The sequence below is a fragment of the Lethenteron reissneri genome, chromosome 55, assembly GCF_015708825.2.
Source record: "Lethenteron reissneri isolate LAM-NWPU_2019-01 chromosome 55, ASM1570882v1, whole genome shotgun sequence".
NCBI lineage: Eukaryota > Metazoa > Chordata > Hyperoartia > Petromyzontiformes > Petromyzontidae > Lethenteron > Lethenteron reissneri.
In genome coordinates, this window is record NC_083833.1 from 2,428,512 (window position 1) to 2,449,245 (window position 20,734).

At 48.0% G+C, this 20,734-nt stretch overlaps 1 protein-coding gene across 1 annotated transcript in view; it reads left to right on the forward strand.

The window, feature by feature from the left end:
• Positions 1–675: 675 nt before the first annotated feature.
• Positions 676–20,734, forward strand: part of LOC133356797 (constitutive coactivator of PPAR-gamma-like protein 1 homolog) — a 42,183-nt gene continuing 22,124 nt past the window's right edge. The window contains exon 1 of the mRNA XM_061574486.1: positions 676–1,895. Coding sequence (XP_061430470.1) covers positions 1,281–1,895 — 615 coding nt within the window. The 5' untranslated portion in view covers positions 676–1,280. The remainder of the gene's footprint in view (positions 1,896–20,734) is intronic.

The following is a 20,734-nucleotide window of genomic DNA, read 5'->3' on the forward strand; positions in this document are numbered from 1 at the left end:
GCGGGGGGTCCGGGGGGGGGCGGGGGGTCCGGGAGGGGGCGGGGGGTCCGGGGGGGGCGGGGGTCCGGGGGGTCCGGGGGCCGGGGGGCGGGGGGGGGCGGGGGGGGCGCCGGGGGGGGGGGGCGGGCGGGGGGGGTCCGGGGGGGTCCGGGGGTGGGGGCAGCGACTCCATTGGCAAAACGTGGCCGGCCGCACTCCCCACACCCGAGCAGCGGGTCCATGTTGGTTAAGGAGTTGGCGGCGGTCGGGGCATGATGGGGATGGGGAGGGGGGTGGTTTCGTTTGCAAGCCGCACGGTGATGGCGTCGGCGATGTCACAACGCCCATTGACAACCTCGTGCCGCCACCCACCACCAACACCACTCCATTGAAAGCGAATGGGAGGTGGGGGGGGGGTGGCGAAGTTGTACCCTACGTAAGATGGCCGCCGGCTTCCGATGTCACGATGTCACATGAGGTGAGAGACGCGACCCCCTTAGACTTCTTAGCTGGGGGGGGGGGAGGACGGTGAAAAAAAACGCAGTCGCGTTCTTCTTAGTGGTGGTGTTGTTATTGTTGCTGCGCGCGTGCTACGCCAACGCTCGAATCGGGACAAAATAATTAAATTTTAAATACATTTTCACTTCTTTGAGGTCCCGCCTCTTGCGGTGGTGGGGGGGGGGGCTGCGTGTGCGCATGCGCAGTTTGCACCTTCTGGGGGAAAATGGCGATGTGAGCAGCAAGCACATGGCGGCCGAGCGATGTGGCTAATTCACCCGCGCGTAACTTCAACCAACATGAGCCAAATTTAAACGCGACGCAGGATAATGTTTTAATGTTTTTATCATTGGTCACTAAATGCTTGGTTTTTTTTTGGGTCGCGGCCCGTTCGCTTGTTTTCATGCATATCGGCAAGAGGTGTACTGTACTTAAATAAATAAAATATTAATAATGCTCATACTGTACTCGCATAATACATAACCAATAACGATTATTATAACCATAGTGCTACGATTTAAGGTCACTTGCTGCAGCCGTCTTATGATTCTATTAACCCGAGGGCATAACAGGAGCCGGTTCGTCAATTAACACCACTGAGCAGCAACCGTCAGTTAACATTAATAGCCCATCATTTGACACAAAAAGAAGCCGAACATTTCAAAACGTTTATGACAATTGCATTTAATTAATTGCAACTAAATTGAGCGGTACTGTGCTCGGCGGCGCTGTGTGCTGCTGCTTACATACCCGTGGTGGCAGCGCCCATACAACGAGGCACCGCTGGCCACCCATTCACCGCAATGGGCATTCAGGGGCTACAAGATTACATCGAGAAGCATTGTCCAGGAGCCGTGGTACCCGTGGAACTTCAAAGGCTCGCAAGGGGCATCTCTGGCGGGGTACCAGGACCACCTGCAGCGGGTGGTGGTGGTGGTGTCCACACCTCGGGGCAACACGGCCGCTCAAGAGGACCATTAACCGGCCCATCAGCAGCACTACCACCACCATCGGGCCAGCAGCAACATCACCATCAACAGCAGCAGCAGCATCAGCAGCCTTCCCCGGGCCCTCTGCGTCTCTTGGTGGATGCCGAGAACTGCCTGGGCCGTCTCTACGGAGGCTTTTTCACCGACTGGGTGAGCGGGGGCCAGTGGAACCAGATGCTGGGCTTCTTGGCGGCGCTCAGCAGGTCGTGCGCGCAGGCCAACATCGAGCTGGTGGTGTTCTTCAGCGGGGCCTTGGAGAAGGGCCGCCTGCCCGAGTGGACCAAGCGGCAGGCCTGCGAGAGGCACACGGCCCAGCAGATCGTGGCCCACGTGCAGAGCAAGGGCACTCCGCCGCCTAAAGTGTGGTTCATCCCGCCAGTGGGCCTGGCACACTTCATACGCCTGGCGCTGCTGCGGTTCCGCGTGAAGGTACGGGGCAAGAAGGGGGTGGGTGGGGAGATGGGAACGAAGTGGTGATGGTGGTTCCGAGGAATGGGGGTGGGAGAGGTTGTCAGGGGTTTGGCAAGAGGAGAGGAATAGGGTGGCAAGGCAAGAAGGGGCAAGTGCCTTGGGTTTTGGAGGAAGAGTTGGGTGGGATGTAAGGTGTAAGATCTGGGAAGTCCATGACATGGGATGGTGTGGGAAATGAAATTATTTCTGGCTTTGGAAAATGTGACTTTGGTAGGGCACGGCGTTGACGAGCATGGCAGTAGAAGGCATGGGAATTGGAGTTAGATTAGAGAGAATTTCATTGGATGGCATTGGAAGGTATATTGGGGCATGGGCTTTGAGGGGCAAGACATGGAGAGGGGGGGCATTCCATTTGGAAGGCATAGGTAGAGAAGGTTTAAGGAGACATTGGAGAGGACAAGGAGATTGAGATGGAAGACACGAGAGGGCATGATTTTGAAGACATTTGGAATAAATATTCAAGGCGTTCGAGGACATTGCAAGGCGTGTGCATTAATTTCAGGCATGGGAGGGCATGATAATTAAGTTTGCTTGGTATGGGGGAAAGCTTTGGGAAGGGTGGGCACATGAGGGCATTAGAGGGCATGGACATTAAAATACCAGTCATGGGAGGGCATGGAAAAGGAGATGCAGGGTATGGGATGGCATGCGAATTAGGGGATTAGAGTTTGTGTGCGGCCGTGTTGCGTTTCCATTTGTACGACTGGGCGTTTAGTATTGAATGTTATCTCGTGCTGTTTTTTTTTGTAACCCTTTAGCTTTTAATACGAACCCCAGCCAGCAATGTAACCCAAGGCTTTCAGCCTCGACCGTAACTCCACCGTATACCCCGTGAGATATAACCATTGACCCTTGCCTGAATTACAACCCACTGAAGCTTCCAGCGAGGGGGGTAAATGTTGGTCAAGTTAATATACTTTGTTGGAATTTATCAAGCTTTCTCTCGGAGCAAAAGTAAGGGACGCCAAGCAAAACACATTTACACCAAGAGTGAGTTGCACAAAGGAAATGGCGTCAGTGCACCGTCGCAATCGTTTGTAATTTGTGGCCTCCTGACTGCCTCCCGGCGTAGAGAGACGGTGTTGACGTCCCATTAGCTGCGCTCAAGGTTTCTCACAGAGACCACCCCCCCCCACAAACCCAAAAAACGAATAAAACGCAAAAGGCCAGAACGCGCAACGTGGCAAGCGAGAGAGTGAGACACTGCACGGTATTTATTATTAGGATTCAGCAGACGTGGCCACAAGCTCGTGGTCGTGGTGAGCCAAGCTAAACCGCTCTCAGACGCTAAACGGAGCAGGTGGTTTAGCCCTTGGATGTTGCCCAGCTAAAAGGGACCCCCCCCCCCCCCGCCTGCTACTGCTTCCCCGTCGACAGTGGACTCAAATGACTCCGGGCCTCAATTCCCACTACGTGGCTAATTCATAAAATTAATGCCACCGCCGCCGCTCTTTGTAGGGTGGAGTTGGGGTGTGTGGGTGGGTCGGTTGTAGTTGCCCACAGGATGTGGAGGACATAGAAAAAAAAATGTAATGTTATCTTTATCGCTGCAAAATATAGCCAGCGCAGGTGGCCATCGAGCTTTCGTGTGACAAGACGGCAACGTCGCTGCGTGTCAGTTCGTTCGTTATTGCAGGATTCGGTGGCTGGCCCTTTGCCTGAAGGGGGCCCACTGAGAACTCCCGAAGAGATGATGAGGAGGAACCAAAAAAATACCGGGAGCAAGAGAGCGCGCCAGCAACATGGCCACACGGCCCTGAGGTTGCCGTCGCGTTCATTCATAAGCCCTTCGGCGTGGCTGGCCGGCATCGGGGAGAGAACAGATCGAGGCGTTATGAGAGCGCGCGCACAGCTGACATCGCAGTAGAATATAACAAAACTCAAAAGCGCAATGGGTCCTCATCAACATGGCCACGGCCACTGCCGCCACAGGGTGTGGAGTTCATTCCCGGCGCTTTTTTTCCCTCCCTCCTCTCTCTCTCCCCCCACGTCGTTGATAGGGGAACGTGTGCCCGAGTGCGGGCACACATTGCGAGGCGCCTAGCAAGAGGCACATTAAGAAAGGCGGGCGTAAAATATATATTTACTTGCGTGTGTGCGGTGTGCTTGTCATAAAAAAAATACAGGTGGCGGAGCATTATATTCGAGCCAGAGTTGCACAGTTGTGCTCGTGTGAGTGACCGTGTGTTCGTGTATGTATGGTAATCTTGTGAGTGCAGCTGGGCATGTTTCTGTCGTGCGGTGCTTGTGCTTGTGTGTGTGCGTCGTCTGTTCCACTCTTTTTAGTGTGGGATTGCCATATACACTAAGAGCCATTCCGCTGTACAGAGAGTTGGCGGTAAGTGCCGTCAGCGAGCACCTATTTCAGTTCAGCATCGCACACAAAATGGGTGAGCTGGGCAGGCTGTATGTTCTCAGTTCTGATGTTCATGACCACACCACACAGCCACACCAGGTAATCACGATAGGCTGCGCTACCCTAGGGCAGGTCCGTGTACTTTGTGCGTGTCCATTGCCTTAATGTGCCAAGGATTCAAAGCTCGGTCGTGCGGATTGAGGTGCATTGTGCCAACCACATTGCCACACATGCACACCACATGCACAAACGAATGGCTTCACATGCCCCATAAGTGGCAAGTGACAAAACTACAGTCGTGCCAACCTCGGGTGAATTTTAATGGCATGTGCCTTGGCAAAGGTTCCGCTGACAGATAATCACAGAACATAACCCGGTTTCACAGTTCATCCTGCATTTCAGGGTGACTGGCATATGTGGCACTGTGCACACACACAAACATACGTGCAGTGTACAGACGCGCGATGTGCAAGGGTCATTTGGTGTTCCGTGTTGAGCTGCTGTGGGTAGAGCTGAAGGACAGCTGGGGCGGTGGGTGGTGGGCGATGATGGTGTGGGGGGCCCCACTCGCTCGCCTGACATGTAGGTGGGGGCAGAGGGGTGAGGAGGGTGGTGGTGGGAGCTGGGGGACATACAACTGGAGGGAAAGGCTCGGCGAGGCCAACTGTTAGAGCCATGATCATCCCGCTGGGTCCAAGGTTTACTGTCCCCACTTGACCGTTGGTTTGATGGCGGGGTGGCATTTTATTTTTACTTAAATAATTACTGGCGGCAAGCAGTGGTTGATGTTTGCAATCTGGGTTTAATTCCTGGCCATGGCTAACAGTGGCGAGTTATATATTCGTACCGGTCCTGGTCCCCTCCTTCACCAACCCACCCACTTTGATCAGCATAGTGATTGATGTGAATCAGAATATTTATCTCGCAGGAATCCGATGAGCTATTAAGCTTTTTTCACAGATGTCCAGGGCCAAATGTTACAACAGACAATACAAAAACACGATAGAAAAAATTAAAGTATAGGAAAGGTAAACAAATCACTTAAAAAATACAAATATATTCAAACAAGCCTCATGACAGATACGATGTGAAGCGGGCTATAATCCAGCATTGTGTTTGCAAAGGGCTGTAAATTATTGTAAGTTTGTTAATGAGATTCATTCCAGTACAGTGTGTGTGTACCCACATAATTATATGCTTGGCTGCCGACCGCCCTCCAACCCGCCGACCTGTCTACATATCTACTTACCACCTACTGCCCTCTTTTCCGCCTACTTCCAACCCACATACCTGAGTTATTTAACGATTATTGCTGAACTGGTAATCGTTTTCAGAATTCTTTCCCGATTCAGGAGTTCAATTTAGGTAATGTATCGCCTCCGACTGCGAAAATTGGTCATGACCTTACTGAACGTTAGCTTCCTGAAAATCCAAGATTGCTGCTATTTTTCTAAGATGGCCACCAATTTTACCCCAGGAATTTCCATTGTATACAATACACTTATTGATTTATCTTCGTGTCTGTGACGTTTTGACCGTGCTGAAATTAATTCTGCTTTCTACGGACACCTTTGTAGTGTTTCACGATGCAATTAAAGTAAAATAAATGTCGCGTGGTGTTGTCAACACCTTTTTCTGGTATTGAGTCAACGCTGAATCGGAGAAAGGCCAAGTGAGCTTATGTCTGAAGGGTGCTTTTTATCAGGGTAGCTCAGTGGTAACATTTGTGCCTCGCAGCAAGAAGAAGAAGCTAGGGACGATTCCCAACTCTGGTGCTTTTTAAATCCTTTATATTAAGTTCGCTTGCTTGCGTGCTTGCTTGCTTGCTTACGACCGTGCAAATCTTTCAGTCGTGTTTTAACCTACTTCCCGTGATCCAATCGAGCTGACATTTTGCACACAGACTCGTTGTGCGTGACAATTTATTTTCGTGAAAATTTTTTTCCAAAATTTTACACTGTTTAGGGAAATATTTTTGAATATTTAATTACCAATTGCTTAATGCTGCCAGACAATCATCTGACCTATAGGTGGCAGCCATATCAAGCCAGAGGACGAGAGGACTCTAGCCGCCACGCATATAAAGGATTTATAGTGAAAAACTTTGTTTTTACGGGTTAATTTTTTCTGTGTGGATTTTGTTACCCCCCCTCCTGTTCCGCATGGGTCTCCTCTGGGATCTCCAGTTCCCTCCCATAGGTAAAACACATTGCTTACTAGTCTTAGTCGAAACATCCTAATGGTGGGAAATTACCTTGAAATAAATTAGGATTACAATATCGCCTCCGACTGCGAAAATTGGTCATGACCTTACTGAAACAATTTTGAGTATTACGGGTTTCCTGGGGCAACAAGCATACTGATAATTCAAAGTGACCATGGGAGAAACGTATTAGCAACCAAACGATATGCCTACAAATGGCCCCTTATACCCACGAAGAGGCCAACACTTGTATTGTTGTACATGCCAGACATGCAGCAAAAGGGCATCAAGCTTCGCATGATTGATGCCAAAGACACAGATGTGTGTAGGCCTGGCTAGATCTGTTCTGCCATCTCGGTGGTGAAATGTTAATTATCTCGCCTGGTATACAGGAGGTTGTGGGTTCGATCCTGACCCTGATGCCTGCTGTATATTTGGGGTTTGCGTGTTTCTCTCTCCCCGTGGTCGTGTGATTTTTTTTTCCTCCACATTTAGAAACATGCGTTTGGAGGATTTGGCTGCTCTGAATTTCCACGTGATAAGCCACGTCGTTGAGCCATCATTTGTGATAGCCAGGTCACTTGTGAAAAAGAGGTATCTTGCTCAGTGGGCCTTTTGTGGTTCAATAAAAAATAGTTTGATATATTTTTTTGTTTCGTCTCTGAAGGAGGTTGGCCTTCAGAAGATGTGGATTGCCTTTTTGGTCAAGGAAAGGTTTCCTGATGGATTATAATACATGACGGTAACCCCCATGAAACCCAAGTGGAATCCCATGTTTTCTGTGTCTTCAGTGGTTGTGACGTGACCGCCTTGCATGTCCAAGGCAAGGTAAATGTGCACGGCAAAGCACACACGTGTCGTCGTAGGCGCTGCGGCTGTGGTCTCACTTTCACAGCACTTTGCAGCTGTACGTGCCAGGGCTAGCTTGGGACACTAATCCTCGACTGCCATACTAGACCCCCTAGTAATGTAGAACAGAACACGTTGAGCGTTGCATTATGCCGGGTGAATATCTGTAACTAAGCTTTCCCACTGTATAGCTGATGCCGAGCTGATTGCGCTCGTTTACATAAGCACATCCTGCTCACATTAGAGGAGGAGGGACATGGGAGGCGTTATAATGAAATTTGTTTAACGGATAAAAATAGATAAAAGTAAACACTTAAATCGTATGCGTATATATAGACAGAAAGGTGACTCAGTGCGTTTGTATTATTTGGTGGTAAAATGGATATGAGCGGAGAAGAATGGAAGCCATGTTGACATTTTAGATGGCCGTTTTTTCGTGCTAATTAGCCCTTTGGCAATGATCTACCCACCCTGCTCACCTACCCCACATTCGGACACATATCAACACAGCTACCCGCATTACCACTCCTGCCTACCCACCCATGTCCACATAGCCACCCAACCTACCCACCCACCTACATACTAACTTACCCACTTACCACATATTCACCCTCCCACACTCAGATAGCCACCTACCTACCCACACACACATGCATACAACACATGCCTACCCACTTATAAACTCAGCTAAGCCACCCACCTATCCATAGACACCATCTAGTCCACATTCTCACCCGCTTAACCACTTAACCTTACCACTCATTCTACTATTCACATATTCGCCTACCCACCAGAACACCCCACCCATCTTGTGCCTCCCCCTACGGTAAACCCTGTAGCGAAGCGGGCGTGAAGTTGGCAAACCCGTGTGCACCCTACACGTGTGCACCCTACGCGTGTGCACCCTACGCGTGTGCACCCTGCGCGTGTGCACCCTGCGCGTGTGCACCCTGCGCGTGTGCACCCTGCGCGTGTGCACCCTGCGCGTGTGCACCCTGCGCGTGTGCACCCTGCGCGTGTGCACCCTGCGCGTGTGCACCCTACGCGTGTGCACCCTACGCGTGTGCACCCGTCCACGGTACAGGCAACGGCTCCCGTGCGGCTTGTGGCTCTGATTAAGAGATGCACTGGAACAATTAAGCAGAGCTGCTGAGCACGTGGGTATCATGGGGGGGGGGGGGGGGAGCGTTTCGGATTACGGTTGGGCGATTTTTGTTTAATTCCGTTTTCTCTCTCGGTTTGCTTTTTTCCCCACAAGTTCCAGCGGGCCCGGGGTTTGATGTGGTCGCAGCAAAATCGCCAAGCAAGGAAAATAAGATGAGCTCGCAGCGTGGGTTTGGACAGCAAGTGTAAACCTAGTCGGGAATTGCACGCCACTTCATCGTCATCGTAGTCGTCAGCCGTGTTCAATCTCCATCTTCATGGAGGCATTTTTATAACGGCTATTTCTCACCGCATGTAGCTTCACGTGGGACAGTTTCACACTTTGATCGCATTGGGAGTGTGCAGTTTTGAAGCTTGTCAACCTTAAAACTATGGGACCCTTTCGCCAGTATCAAGATATTGACTGGTGAAAACGTTTTGATCAACCACTTTTGGGGAAGAATTGGTGATTTTAGAAAATGAAAATGTAAGCTGTGATGTTAATTGGGAATAGATTTTTTTTTTTTTGGGCGAGACCTCATTACAGTCTGGTCACCCCCCCCCCCCTGCCGCCACAGCCAAATAAGTTAAATTGTCACGTGTGCAAGCGTCTATCGTGCAAATTGTTCTTATTTCACTTCTCACTGGTAAGTCAAAGAACAATCCTTTAGTTACGAGACGTTTTGCTTGAAACTACGCCAAACATCTTCAGGACAAGCTACAGAAAGTCGCAGTAAAATCCTGAAAAGTCAGAATGGCTTTAGTTTGTAGAAACAAAAAATATTTGTTTCAATGTTTTTAAGCCGAGAGATCATTTAGGTAGCTTGGTTGCATGCTGACATCTGCAACCAGTTTTCAGTTGCCCAATTGGTTGCGCATAGTGGAGACGGCAGACTCTGATTCGAAGCAATCTGTTCGGCTCTTTGGTTGTGCAAATAATTGTTCAGGTGTGTAGCCCGCTTGGGATGAATATGCTGTTTTGATATTCTTGGTTCTTTCGGTAAAGTCACGTAGAAGGGAAATAATAAAATAATGGAAATATAAAGCAATAAAAATTATCACGACGTTTCGACTGCAACACAAGCAATGATCATCAGGTGTGAAATCCACGGCAATAAAATTTGAAAAAAAGTGAAACGTCGTGAGAATTTTTATTGTTTTATATTTATATTATTTTATTATTTCCCTTCTACGTGACTTTACCGAAAGAACCATGAATATGAATCCCTGCAGTCACGAAAGCTTTAAATCAAAATGCTGTTTTGAGTTTAACACGTAGGCTTTTGCGACCAGTATTCATAATAAAGATTTTTTTGGGGTTGGATCGCGTGAATATAAATGCGTCGCTAACCCACCACCATCTGATACAGCCAATTAGTAAGGTTTGTCACGCAACAAGCCGTGCCAATTGTTACTACTTCAGTACGCCGGCGTCTTGTAGAGCAAACCCACAACATTTACAATTTGATTACTGTGACGTTTCGCCGGTTATTCTAACCAGCCTCATTGGGCCGTTTGCCAGAATTGTGTCAAACTCTACTTTGGTGGTGGTGGGTTAACGACACATTTATATTTGCACGATTTAACCCAAAAAAAAACTTTATTATGAATGATGTTTTGAACTATTATCCAACGAGCAGGGGCTTCCGTTGTTGCTCAGAAGATCACTTTGATGTCGCTATACCCATTGGGAATTTCCGCTGCAGGAATCGTCGGCACAGGGGCCCAGTTGGAGATGAATTAATCAACCACACCCCCCCGTGGATTGCCCACAAAAGCCGTGGTGGGGTGCTGCCTTACTAGGCGAGGGGTCATTGGCCAGCGACCAGCGGGGGACGGCGTCTTCTTGAGTTGACCCGGAATTGTGTTTGATAAAGTGACCTTGGGGACCCGGCGCACAGCGCCGTGCTGGCCGAGCCGTCTTGGTGGCTTCCGAAGAGTTCACATGATTAATCTTCTTGGTTCTTTCGGTAAAGTCACGTAGAAGGGAAGTAATAAAATAATTAAAATAAAACATATTAAAATAATTTTTATTTAATATTATTTTATTATATTATTTTATTATGTTTTATTTTTATTATTTTATTACTTCCCTTCTACGTGACTTTACCGAAAGAACCAAGAAGATGAATCCCTGCAGTCACGAAAGCTTTAAATCGAAAGTTCACATGATTTTTCGCGAGCACGGAGCGCCTGCTGTATCTTCAATGATTAGTTTGTTGTTTTGTATCATGTAGCTTGCTGTTGAACGGGGACCGATTTTTATTTGTATTACAGGAAAGGTCTTGGGTCTTTAAACATTGGGCAGTTCACCAGCAATTGGTTAATGGAATCCTTATTCTGCTTACTTTGAAGCAATGATGCTGATAAGGTAGACTCTCCAGAAGTCCTTGTGGCTGGTGGGTTGTGTAAGAGATAAATAAAAATTCAAGTGAAAATGCAAGTAACGGGAAGGAGGGAGTTATTTATTTCGCTATTAACGCTCTCCGCAAACGACGCTGAACAGGTGATTTTGTGTTACATCTCGGTGGTGTTTGTCTCTCGAAGGCGCCCCGTGTGCACTCAAGTTATTGAACAGGATCACAATAGTACAGCAGCGTGCGTTGTTCCCAGCTGCGCATGTGCCCTACGCGCAAGGCTGCCAACTGCTCCGATTTGATGAAGCTCTCTCTCTCTGCTCTTTGGATGAACGCTCTGTGCCCCAATTTGTTTTGGCTACGCTTTGGTGTTGGCACGTGAGTGTTTTTTGCATGTGGCAGGGAAAAACACGTGTGCAGCCCCCCCCCCCCCTGCCCGTTTTTGTCAACCCACTGCTGGATGAGGGTGCTCCCCGTGCTGTATGTACAGTATGTCCAACATCTTTTCACCGTGCGTAGGCAACCGTGATAATCAGAGGTACCGTGGCGGCTGTGGGTGGTTCATTGACCATACTTCACCATGCTGGTTAGTGCCGGTTAGTGAAGGCGGGGATCATTAATGTACGAGCATGAGAACAGAGTACAACATATTTGGGTGCACTGTCCACTGCTTGCCACTGCGTAGCAGAACACTGCAGCCGCCAATGAATATCTGGCATGCGTGGTGGTCACTCATCCAAGCACTTATCCAGGTTCAAAATCTGCTTGGCTTTTATGATCTGACGAGGTCACTTGCAATTCAGGTGATTTGGGCTTGGAGACCAAGAGAGCACCTGGAGAAACACCACGCATGAGGGTTGCGAAGAGGTGGCGGCGGCTCGGAGATGCCTTCATCCAGCAGTGGATTGACCACGGCTAATGAAGATGATGATGATGATGAGGAGACGGCACTGAGACACGTGCACGAAAAGGTTGGCTGCCTACTTCCTCTGCTGACGATTGAATACTGGAACCATCTTGCCGCATCACGATCTCGGCGCAATTCGTCAACCCCCGGCCTTCAAAGCTCCGTGAGCGTCACAGTCGTGCTGGTCAATCGGACGTGATGCCGTCTTCCTCCGTCAAGGGTTGACGACCGTGTAAACCATCGAGCGAACTCCGGTCATCCTCGCAGCAGCAGCAGCGGCCTTCCACTGGCCATCGAACAAAGACGGTCACCGGATCGTGCTCTTTCAGATCGCGCTTTCGCGGCCGTCTAGAAGAACGCTCTTCCTTCCGATATTAGGAATCCATCTAGATTTAAAACGAATTTATTTTCAGAACTGCTCTCTGTATATTTTTCTATCCTTCCCCCCCCCCACACCTCCGATTTGCACGGTTGGTTACGTATGGCGCGAAATAAGTTCAACATGCCATACATAATACATGCATCCCCGTCTCTCGCAGAGGTGTTAGGAGTATTACTGCACTGTACGCTCGAGTGTATGCAGCTCATAACTCCCATCCCTGCCAATCTTTGGACACTTGCGGAACAGGACAAATGTGCCTTAGACGCATCGCGTTTATTCCCCTGCTTTTTGGCGAGCCCCTCTCGTATCGTCACGCATATTTCGAGGTCCCCAGAGAGGAGGAGTATACGAAGCGGGTTTTCACTGTACGTCTGTTGGCATCAGAGCGCACGCTGTTTTATGTTATGTTTTATGGTGCTTCGCAATTGTTTTTTAGGTGTGTACCCTGCCCCCATCTTGCCCGCTCCTCCCCACACACTTCCCTATATATCTGTCTCTGCAGCCTGCGGAGATGGTAAATTGGAGATTCTTCTTCGTGGGTTCGAAATAACAAAAATTCCATAAACTCAAAACAATGCCAGGCCCCTGCCGTCTTGGGGCGGGCCTCCGAATGTTTAAGGGAGTCCTGTAACATCGCCTTAGCTTGACTTTTAAGGTCTTGGGGTTTCAATTGATGTCTACAAATTCTAAGTTCATATTATGTTTGGCCCGTTGCAACTCGTTGCTCTTAATCTCACCTGTTGCAACGCTTCATTGTTTTATATTTACATATAATTCACATCCTGTGGTTTTGAAGTCGCTTTCAGTTTGACCTATACAGTCATACTCTAAACGACAGTTCAAGTTTAAGTTTATTTGTTTAACCAAGTGAGAGCTCAAGAGACCAGTAGAATGACTTGCTATGTGTGGAGTGGTGTGCCTCATTCAATCAGTCGTGCAATATATCCATAAACACGATGCGGTGATTGACTGATTGTAAGTTCGATTGTCATATTTAATTTATCACGTGGTTTGCTTCTAAAAATACAATCTGTCTTGACATCTCCAATGAAAAGTCACACAGCCTTGAAGCCTCGTGTCATTGCCTCTTCGTTTCTCAGCCAAAAACATAAATCCTGGTATGTTCACTGCTCTAGAAATGTCTACTTGTGCACCTCAGAGTAGCATGGTTGGCAACGTACGTAAGAAGTTTGACACACGTCCATACATACAAACCGGCAACCAGTTATATAACCGTATTTTTTTAATCGTGGTTGCCGGTAACGCAAATGGATTTTTATTGAAACAAACAGACCTTGGCGTGCCGGCGGGCACGTCCAGTGTGAGCCTTGCATCTCGCCTGTGCCCCTCGCCTGTGCCCTGCAGCATGTCATGTGACTGGCCATGCCCTCTCTCTGCCGGCTGTAGCCCTCCAACCGGATCATGCCCCCTGCTCTCTCCCCATCTCTTACACACACATGTATGTTGAACTTTTTTCGCACCGCACGTAGCCAACCGTGCTAATCGGAGGTGGCGAGGGAAGGACAAAAAACTGAACACAAAAAGGAGTTCTAAAGAAATGAGGTTTCAATCTAGATTTCAAGAGTGCATAGCTTGCAGTGGCTTCCGAAGATCGGAAGGAAGAGCGTTCCAGATGGCCGCAGAAGTGCATCTGAAAGCATGCAATGCGGTGACCGTCTTTGTTTTTAATGGCTAGCCAAAAGCCTGAACCCTTTACTCGCTCCAAGTATTGCATACTAGCCGTTTCATTTATGCCGATTTTTTGGTTTTGGTTTTCAATGGCGTAGGGTGTGCCACCAACAAACGCGTTGCGCTTAATTCTCACTTGGCATTTTTGTTGTGCAAATTTGACAGAAGATTTAACAGTTTGCCGAGCCACGGGCCCAAAGGTTATAATACGCCAAGAGGTCCGCAACTTGAAGCACGAATTTGTAATAGGTTAGATGTCACATTTCTTTACGGCACCACGGTGGCGAGATATTAATTGCCTTCCCTGGTATACAGGAGGTCGTGGGTTCGATCCCGACCCTAGTGCCTTTATATTTGGAGTTTGCATGTTCTCCCCGTGGTTGCGTGGATTTTTTTCTGGGTCCTCCGGATTTTCTCTCCCGATTTTGAAACATACGTTTGCGAATATTTGGCTGCTATAAATTTCCACACAAGCCACCGTTGAGCTATCATTTGTGGCCAGGTCGCTTCTGCAAAGGAGCTCTATATGCTCAGTGGGGCCTTACCTGGTAAAATAGAAATAGAAGTAAATACATAGTAATAGTTTAATTGAGAAAGGTAGAAACGTGGGAATTGAGACGATGGGAGGGAATGTACAAGTCGTGCGGTGTGAGAAAAGAAGAAGCAAAAGTTGAGGCGTTGCAACCTGCAGTGTGGTGTTTTTGAACACTGCGGATATCATGAGTCAGTCTGGTAGGGGGCCTTCCATTGAGTACGTACGCAAAAATCTGTCAACTTGACACCTCCATGTACGCACGCGTACTTTTTACACCCCCCCCCCAACCTGCGTACGTACACTTGACGCACCCCCGCCCCCCCTGAATCCTATAAAATGGCCGATATTTAATCCATACAGAAACGATCAAGGATTAATTATATTAACGTGTTGAATCAAACAGATAGTCCAATGCCGGTTGCATTAAATAATTAAGTTGCGTAGCTTTAAAAAGTTTGTCTCGTGTCCGCTAGGTTCAAACGCCGACTGAACCCAGTTTCATCCCCCTTTATTTTCACCCATAACCGATTAATTAATTTTTGTCGTTCTTGTTTACTAGCTTGCGGCTTGGCTTTACACACAGCTTTGTACAAACAGTTATACTTGGCCGTGTCATCCATCCTGACTGGTTATTCAAAAACACGCCTATTATGATCTTAGAACACAATTAAAACTTGGCGAACTAGTCTCTATATAAAGTGCGTCGACTGAACATCTGCTGTAACAGTAACCCGACTTACAGACCAGTGTTAGTACTGAAGTTCGGGGGGCAGCAGCACGAACAGAGAACACCGCGGCAGCTAAAATCTTGAGCCAGCGGAAGTCTGCAGTGAGGCCAGATTGAAGGATGTGTAATCCATGGGGCAGGCCGCCAGACCATGTCACACTCACTGCTGAGCTGCGTGATAGCTGCAGTCAGGGCTACGGTGGCATGCAAGCGACACCTCTCCCACAGTCCCACTTCTCCCGGTAGTACTTGTCTTGACAGCTGAAGAAACTGAACTGTCGCTCATTGAAGGCCATTGTAGACAAATTATTATCGAGGCTTGACCCCCCTCCCATTTCCTATGCGTACATTGTCAGTAGAGCCCCCATACGCAAGTGTACGCATTTAGGTTCATCCCCCCTCCATGCGTACGTACTGAATGGACAGTCCTAAACATCTTCGAAGGAGTCGATGAGTGAAGTTCTCTCTATTCACTCAACTCCGAAGCATTGTGCTGTTCATGTTTATTCGTGGTCCTGAATCATTGGTGGAGATTCCACATTCCTCGTGGCATGGACCATTGTGCCCATTGTACAACCAGTTACCGTAAGCGGTGGTAATAACAATAGTGCCCTTTAGTTACCCAGCAAACTTTTTTCCGCTGAGTCTCAATAACTTTTATTTTGTGTCACGCATGGATTTGTTTTCCCAGCACCGTTATTGAGCTTTTTCAAGTTGGAGGAAGTGAGACTAACCCGAGACAACCCGCACTCATTGGGGGTGGGGGTGCTGTGAGGACCACCCCAAGCTCCACACAGATGGATTCATTTCTGTTGGCTCCTCTGCCTGCCACCTCGCAGCTCCAAGACTGCACCACCTACTGCTCCCATGCAGTATCCCACCCAAGTGTCAACCAGCTTTAGCTTGGCAGTGATACTCACTTTTTAAAATCCTTTATATTAAGTTCGCTTGCGCGCTTACGACCGTGCAAATCTTTCAGTCGTTTTTTAACCCACTTCCCGTGATCCAATCGAGCTGACATTTTGCACACAGACTCGATGTGCGTGACAATTAATGTTCGTGAAATTTAGGACAAAAATATTTATTTAATTACCAATTGCTTAATGGTGGCATGCAATCATCTGACCCATAGGTGGCAGCCATCTCAAGCCAGAGGACGAGAGGACTCGAGCCGCCACGAATATAAAGGATTTATAGTGAAAAACTTTTTTTTTACGGGTTAATTTTTATCTTCCCCGGAGGGGGCGATAGGCTGATTATATTACCGTCACGTTCACGTACAGCTGTTGTGTCCATTTGCTGCTGGATGAAGGCCTCTCCCCGCACCGTGCCAGTCATGGGGGCTGTCTGACCGTACTTCACGCTGGTCGCTGCGGATTGGTGATCGTTGGAAGCGCAGAACGTGGGAGCATAGCCCATCACAACAGTGGATTTTCCCGCGTTGCCGTCTGCCGACGAAATACTAAGACGCGATCTATTTTTGAAAGCTCTCCGGGTTGGCTATTGTTGGTTGGCCTACTGGGTGGGTGAACTGATGGATTGAAGCAGAGGGGTGAGTCGGTGGGGGGGTGAGAGGGTAATGGTTAGGTGCTACTCAATTAATCCGCCAGAGGTTGATCATCCCGAGTCGTCGTCTGACCAGCATGTTAGTTGGGCACTGCCTTAGCGTGCCACCTGGTCGGATATGTACTCTTTTGTACATTTTAAATTGGTGCATTCGGCAACCTATTACATGAGAGCCAGGCAAGGGTTTTATTTGATTTGTCTGCAATTTTATTTTAGCAGCTACGCACAGCTCGGATAGGTTGCAATAAATCTGGTTATTAAAGCATTTCCCCGTGTCTACAGCCCCCTACACTGGAGCTCTTTACATGCCCTCTTCAGAGCCTGCAATCTGTATCATCTGGTACCATACACTTAAATTCAGGTTCATTTGGGAGGTGGTCTAGTGGCTTAGAATTTGAGGGGTTGGGCTGACACCGCTGACATCCTGGGTTTGAATCCAAGCGGGAGACTGGATTAACATCTGGCCGTCTCGTCACGGTGGCGAGATGTTAACTACCTCGCCTGGTATACAGGAGGTCATGGGTTCCATCCTGACCCTGACGCCTGCTGTATATTTGGAATATGCATGTTCCCCGTGGTAGCGTGGTTTCTTCTCCAGGTCCTCCGGTTTTTCCCTTCACATTTAGAAACATGCGTTTAGAGTATTTGGTTGCTATAAATTTCCACGCGATAAGCCACTTCCTTGAGCTATCATTTGTGGCCAGGTCTCTTCTGATAAAGAGCTATACAGCTCGGTGGGCCTTACCTGGTAAAATAAACATAAACATTGATTAAACTGGGGTTTCAGGTGGAGTGAGTTGATGGTCAACAATGACTGTACAAAAAAAAAACCCCATCGCACTAAATTTGATCCGGCATTTAATTTGGCTAAATTCCAGCGGTGAGAATTAAAAAGTGGTTGGTTTGGCTGCCATGCGATGAACATGACTCCGGGCGGCAGGGTGGGTTTGTACGTGCTGCGCACGATTGTTTGGACCAGAGGTCACTTGAAGAGATGTATGTGTCATGTCTGCTTGTGCGTGGGCCTTTCTCTCAGCACGTAAAGGCTGCACTGCCCTGCGGGAGATCCGAATGGACCCTTTTGTCTCGTGGTGTGACAGCGATATAACAATTGCAATGAAAATGGGGATAAAATAAAAGACAAATCCCCAAATAGCCGATGCTCCTTGGGAAACATTGTCCAAGAAGGGGGGAGGCTGTTCGCTCTCCCGTGAAGAAAAGGGCATGTTGTCGTGCTAGACCCGTGATCTTGTTTGCATGAGCGAGCAGTGATTTTTAGTTCACTTGTGTGAGATTTGATAGCTAAATGTGCTGTTGTCATCGCTTGAGAGTTTCCCCGATTGAAATGCTGGCAGCTACGCGCGATGCAATTTGATGTTCACGTATTTTAAGTTTGATAACGCCGGCCCAATATCCAGTCGTCGTACACAGAAATAATGTTTCTTTGTTAGATTTTACACAGTTGGGACGAGGTACCATGGGAGATGATACCCCCCAACGGGCGACGTGTGAGATCAATTCAGTAGGCCCCCTGTCACTCACCACGTGGGTGGCACTTCTCCAATCTCTCCAACCAATGGTTTGGCCACATTTTATTTTTCCATACACAACCGCTATAGTCTGAATTGACCGTAATTTCTCCAAATATGATTCTTTTTGTCGCAGTTGTTGGTGTCCTAAAACGCTTACATTTTCAATCTTTCCCATTTTACTTCGAACGTTTTGACGTGAAATTTCAAAAAAAGTCTCATCGGTGCTCGCTCGTCTATGACAATGAGCCACTAACTTGCCTCTCTACCTAATAGTTTATACTGATAGGAACCTCCTGGTTCCACCAGCCCACAGGGGATTATTGTGTCCGTCCGTCCGTCGTGCAGGAAGGGGCTGGGTGGGGAGGGAAGGGTGGGAAGGGGCTGGGTGGAGAGGGTGGGGCTGGGTGGGGAAAGGACTGGGTGGGGTGGGGCTGGGTGGGGGGTGGGGGGGGTGGGGCTGGGTGGAGAGGGGCTGGTCACCCCGTGGTGCCCTTATAAAACTCAACGTTTAACCTACTCACGTTGGCTTGTGCCCGCCCTCACAGTCGGGCATATTTTCGGAATACACCACGCCGCCGTTGACCCTGCAGGCCATTGACCCTGGCCATTGATCGAGCAACCCAACGTTCCTACCAGCTCCCTCCGCAGGAATGTGTTAAACGCCCTTTTTGTATCTTGGGCACTTGGCAGGAGTGGGATTTTGTATGCGGTGACCTGAAGATGGACAATTGGTCCGTCACATTTTCCTGATTGATCCGATTTAGCACGGTTGGCCATGTACGGTGCGAACGAAGTAATCATACGTACATACAAAAGGTGAAAATACTTTATCGTAATTATCTTTAAAACCTCAGCAAAAATAATGTATTATCACATGGCTATGTAATAGAAAGGGGCAATTAGCTGGATGTAAAGTTTTTGTGTCACTGCATTTTAAATAGAAAAAAGGGACTTGTTTAAGCCTAGCCCTTGCGTGCATGCACAATGTTACATCTCAGTGGATTCTCAACTGATAGTAAATTACACTTCATTAACCAATTAATGCAAACGAGAAACCAAAAAAAATTGTTTCGGAGGTTTTATAACCAGTTGTGCACAATTTGTAAATGTAACAAAACATGTCTTCTACACTCAAAGAGTATGGATTCCTGCAGTCACGAAAGCTTCAAATTAAGAATGTCTTCTGCAATTGAACTCGCCACGAGAGTGTATTTTTAGCAAGACTTTAATTTGAAAACGTTACATTAAAGACATGGGAATTTCTGGAGAATTTTTTTTTGTAGATGTAAACGCATACCGTAATTCAGAATCCTAACTTGGTGATTCGACATGAAGTTGCCTTCCATTTAAAAGCGTTGTAATTTTTCGATTCATTTGCGTGGCTAATATTGTGTGTTTCCAGTGCGTATTGGCTCAGGACACATGATTGTGCCCATTTAGTTGTACCCCATTGTCTTGTGAATCCAGACCCTAATTAAATGAGCCCTAATTACCTTGATATTTTTCATGTTTTTTTACCATTGACTGCACACAGTAATGGGTAAATTCCAGCTCTGGCAATTAACATTTTTTATTTGACTGTTGTGCGTTGAACCTCTCCCTCCTTCGGGAGAGTGGGTGTGTAAAAATGTCTCAACTTAACCTTGTATTTTACCAGGTAGGGCCCATTTAGCTATATATTTTTTTCAGAAGCGACCTGGCCGCAAATGATAGCTCAATGAATTGGCTCATAGTGTAGAAATTTATAGCAGCCAAATACTCTTAGACGCATGTTTCTAAATGTGGAGGGAAAAACCGGAGGACCCGGAGATAAATTCACACAACCACGGGGTGAGAGGCATGCAAACTCCAAATATACAGGGGTCAAGGTCAGGATCGAACCCACGACCTCCTGTTGTTGACATCTCGCCACTTGTATGAATCTCGGAAGAAGTTGTGTAAAGTCTGCTTCTGTGGGCTGTTCTGTAATTCCCACCCAGGGCATGACGCTCTGCTCTCCTTTCGAGTGTTCCCGTTATGATGATGTAACAAGTTTAAAGTAAAATTTCTGAAAGTTACCAAACCGTTATGTCCATTGGCCTTCATCCAGCAGCATCTTGGGAATACATACTGGTGGTTGGTGAGGGCATGTGTGCGTGCGAGTGCTTGTGCCAGTTGAGGGCTGTGTCGTTAAAACCCGCCACCACCCGACACAGACAACTACTAGTAAGGGTTGTCACGTAAACAGAACGTGGCCAATTCGTCACTAGTACAGCACTACCGGTGTGCTGGAGAGCTAAGCCACAACATTTACAATCCGAGTACGACGTTTCGCCAGTAATTAAAACCAGCTTCATCAGGCGACAGCCAGATTTGCGGAGAAGTCCACCTGTTTCGTTCCTTATATAGAGGCGTAGATGTGACCACACTTCTGCACTCTTGCACAAAGTGGGGGGGGGAGGGGGATTAATGAGCGAACGTACATTATGCATGCTCCTGTTTACGTGACAACCCTTACTCGTTGGCTGTGTCGGGTGATGGCCGGTTTTAGCGACGCGTATATTTACGCAAT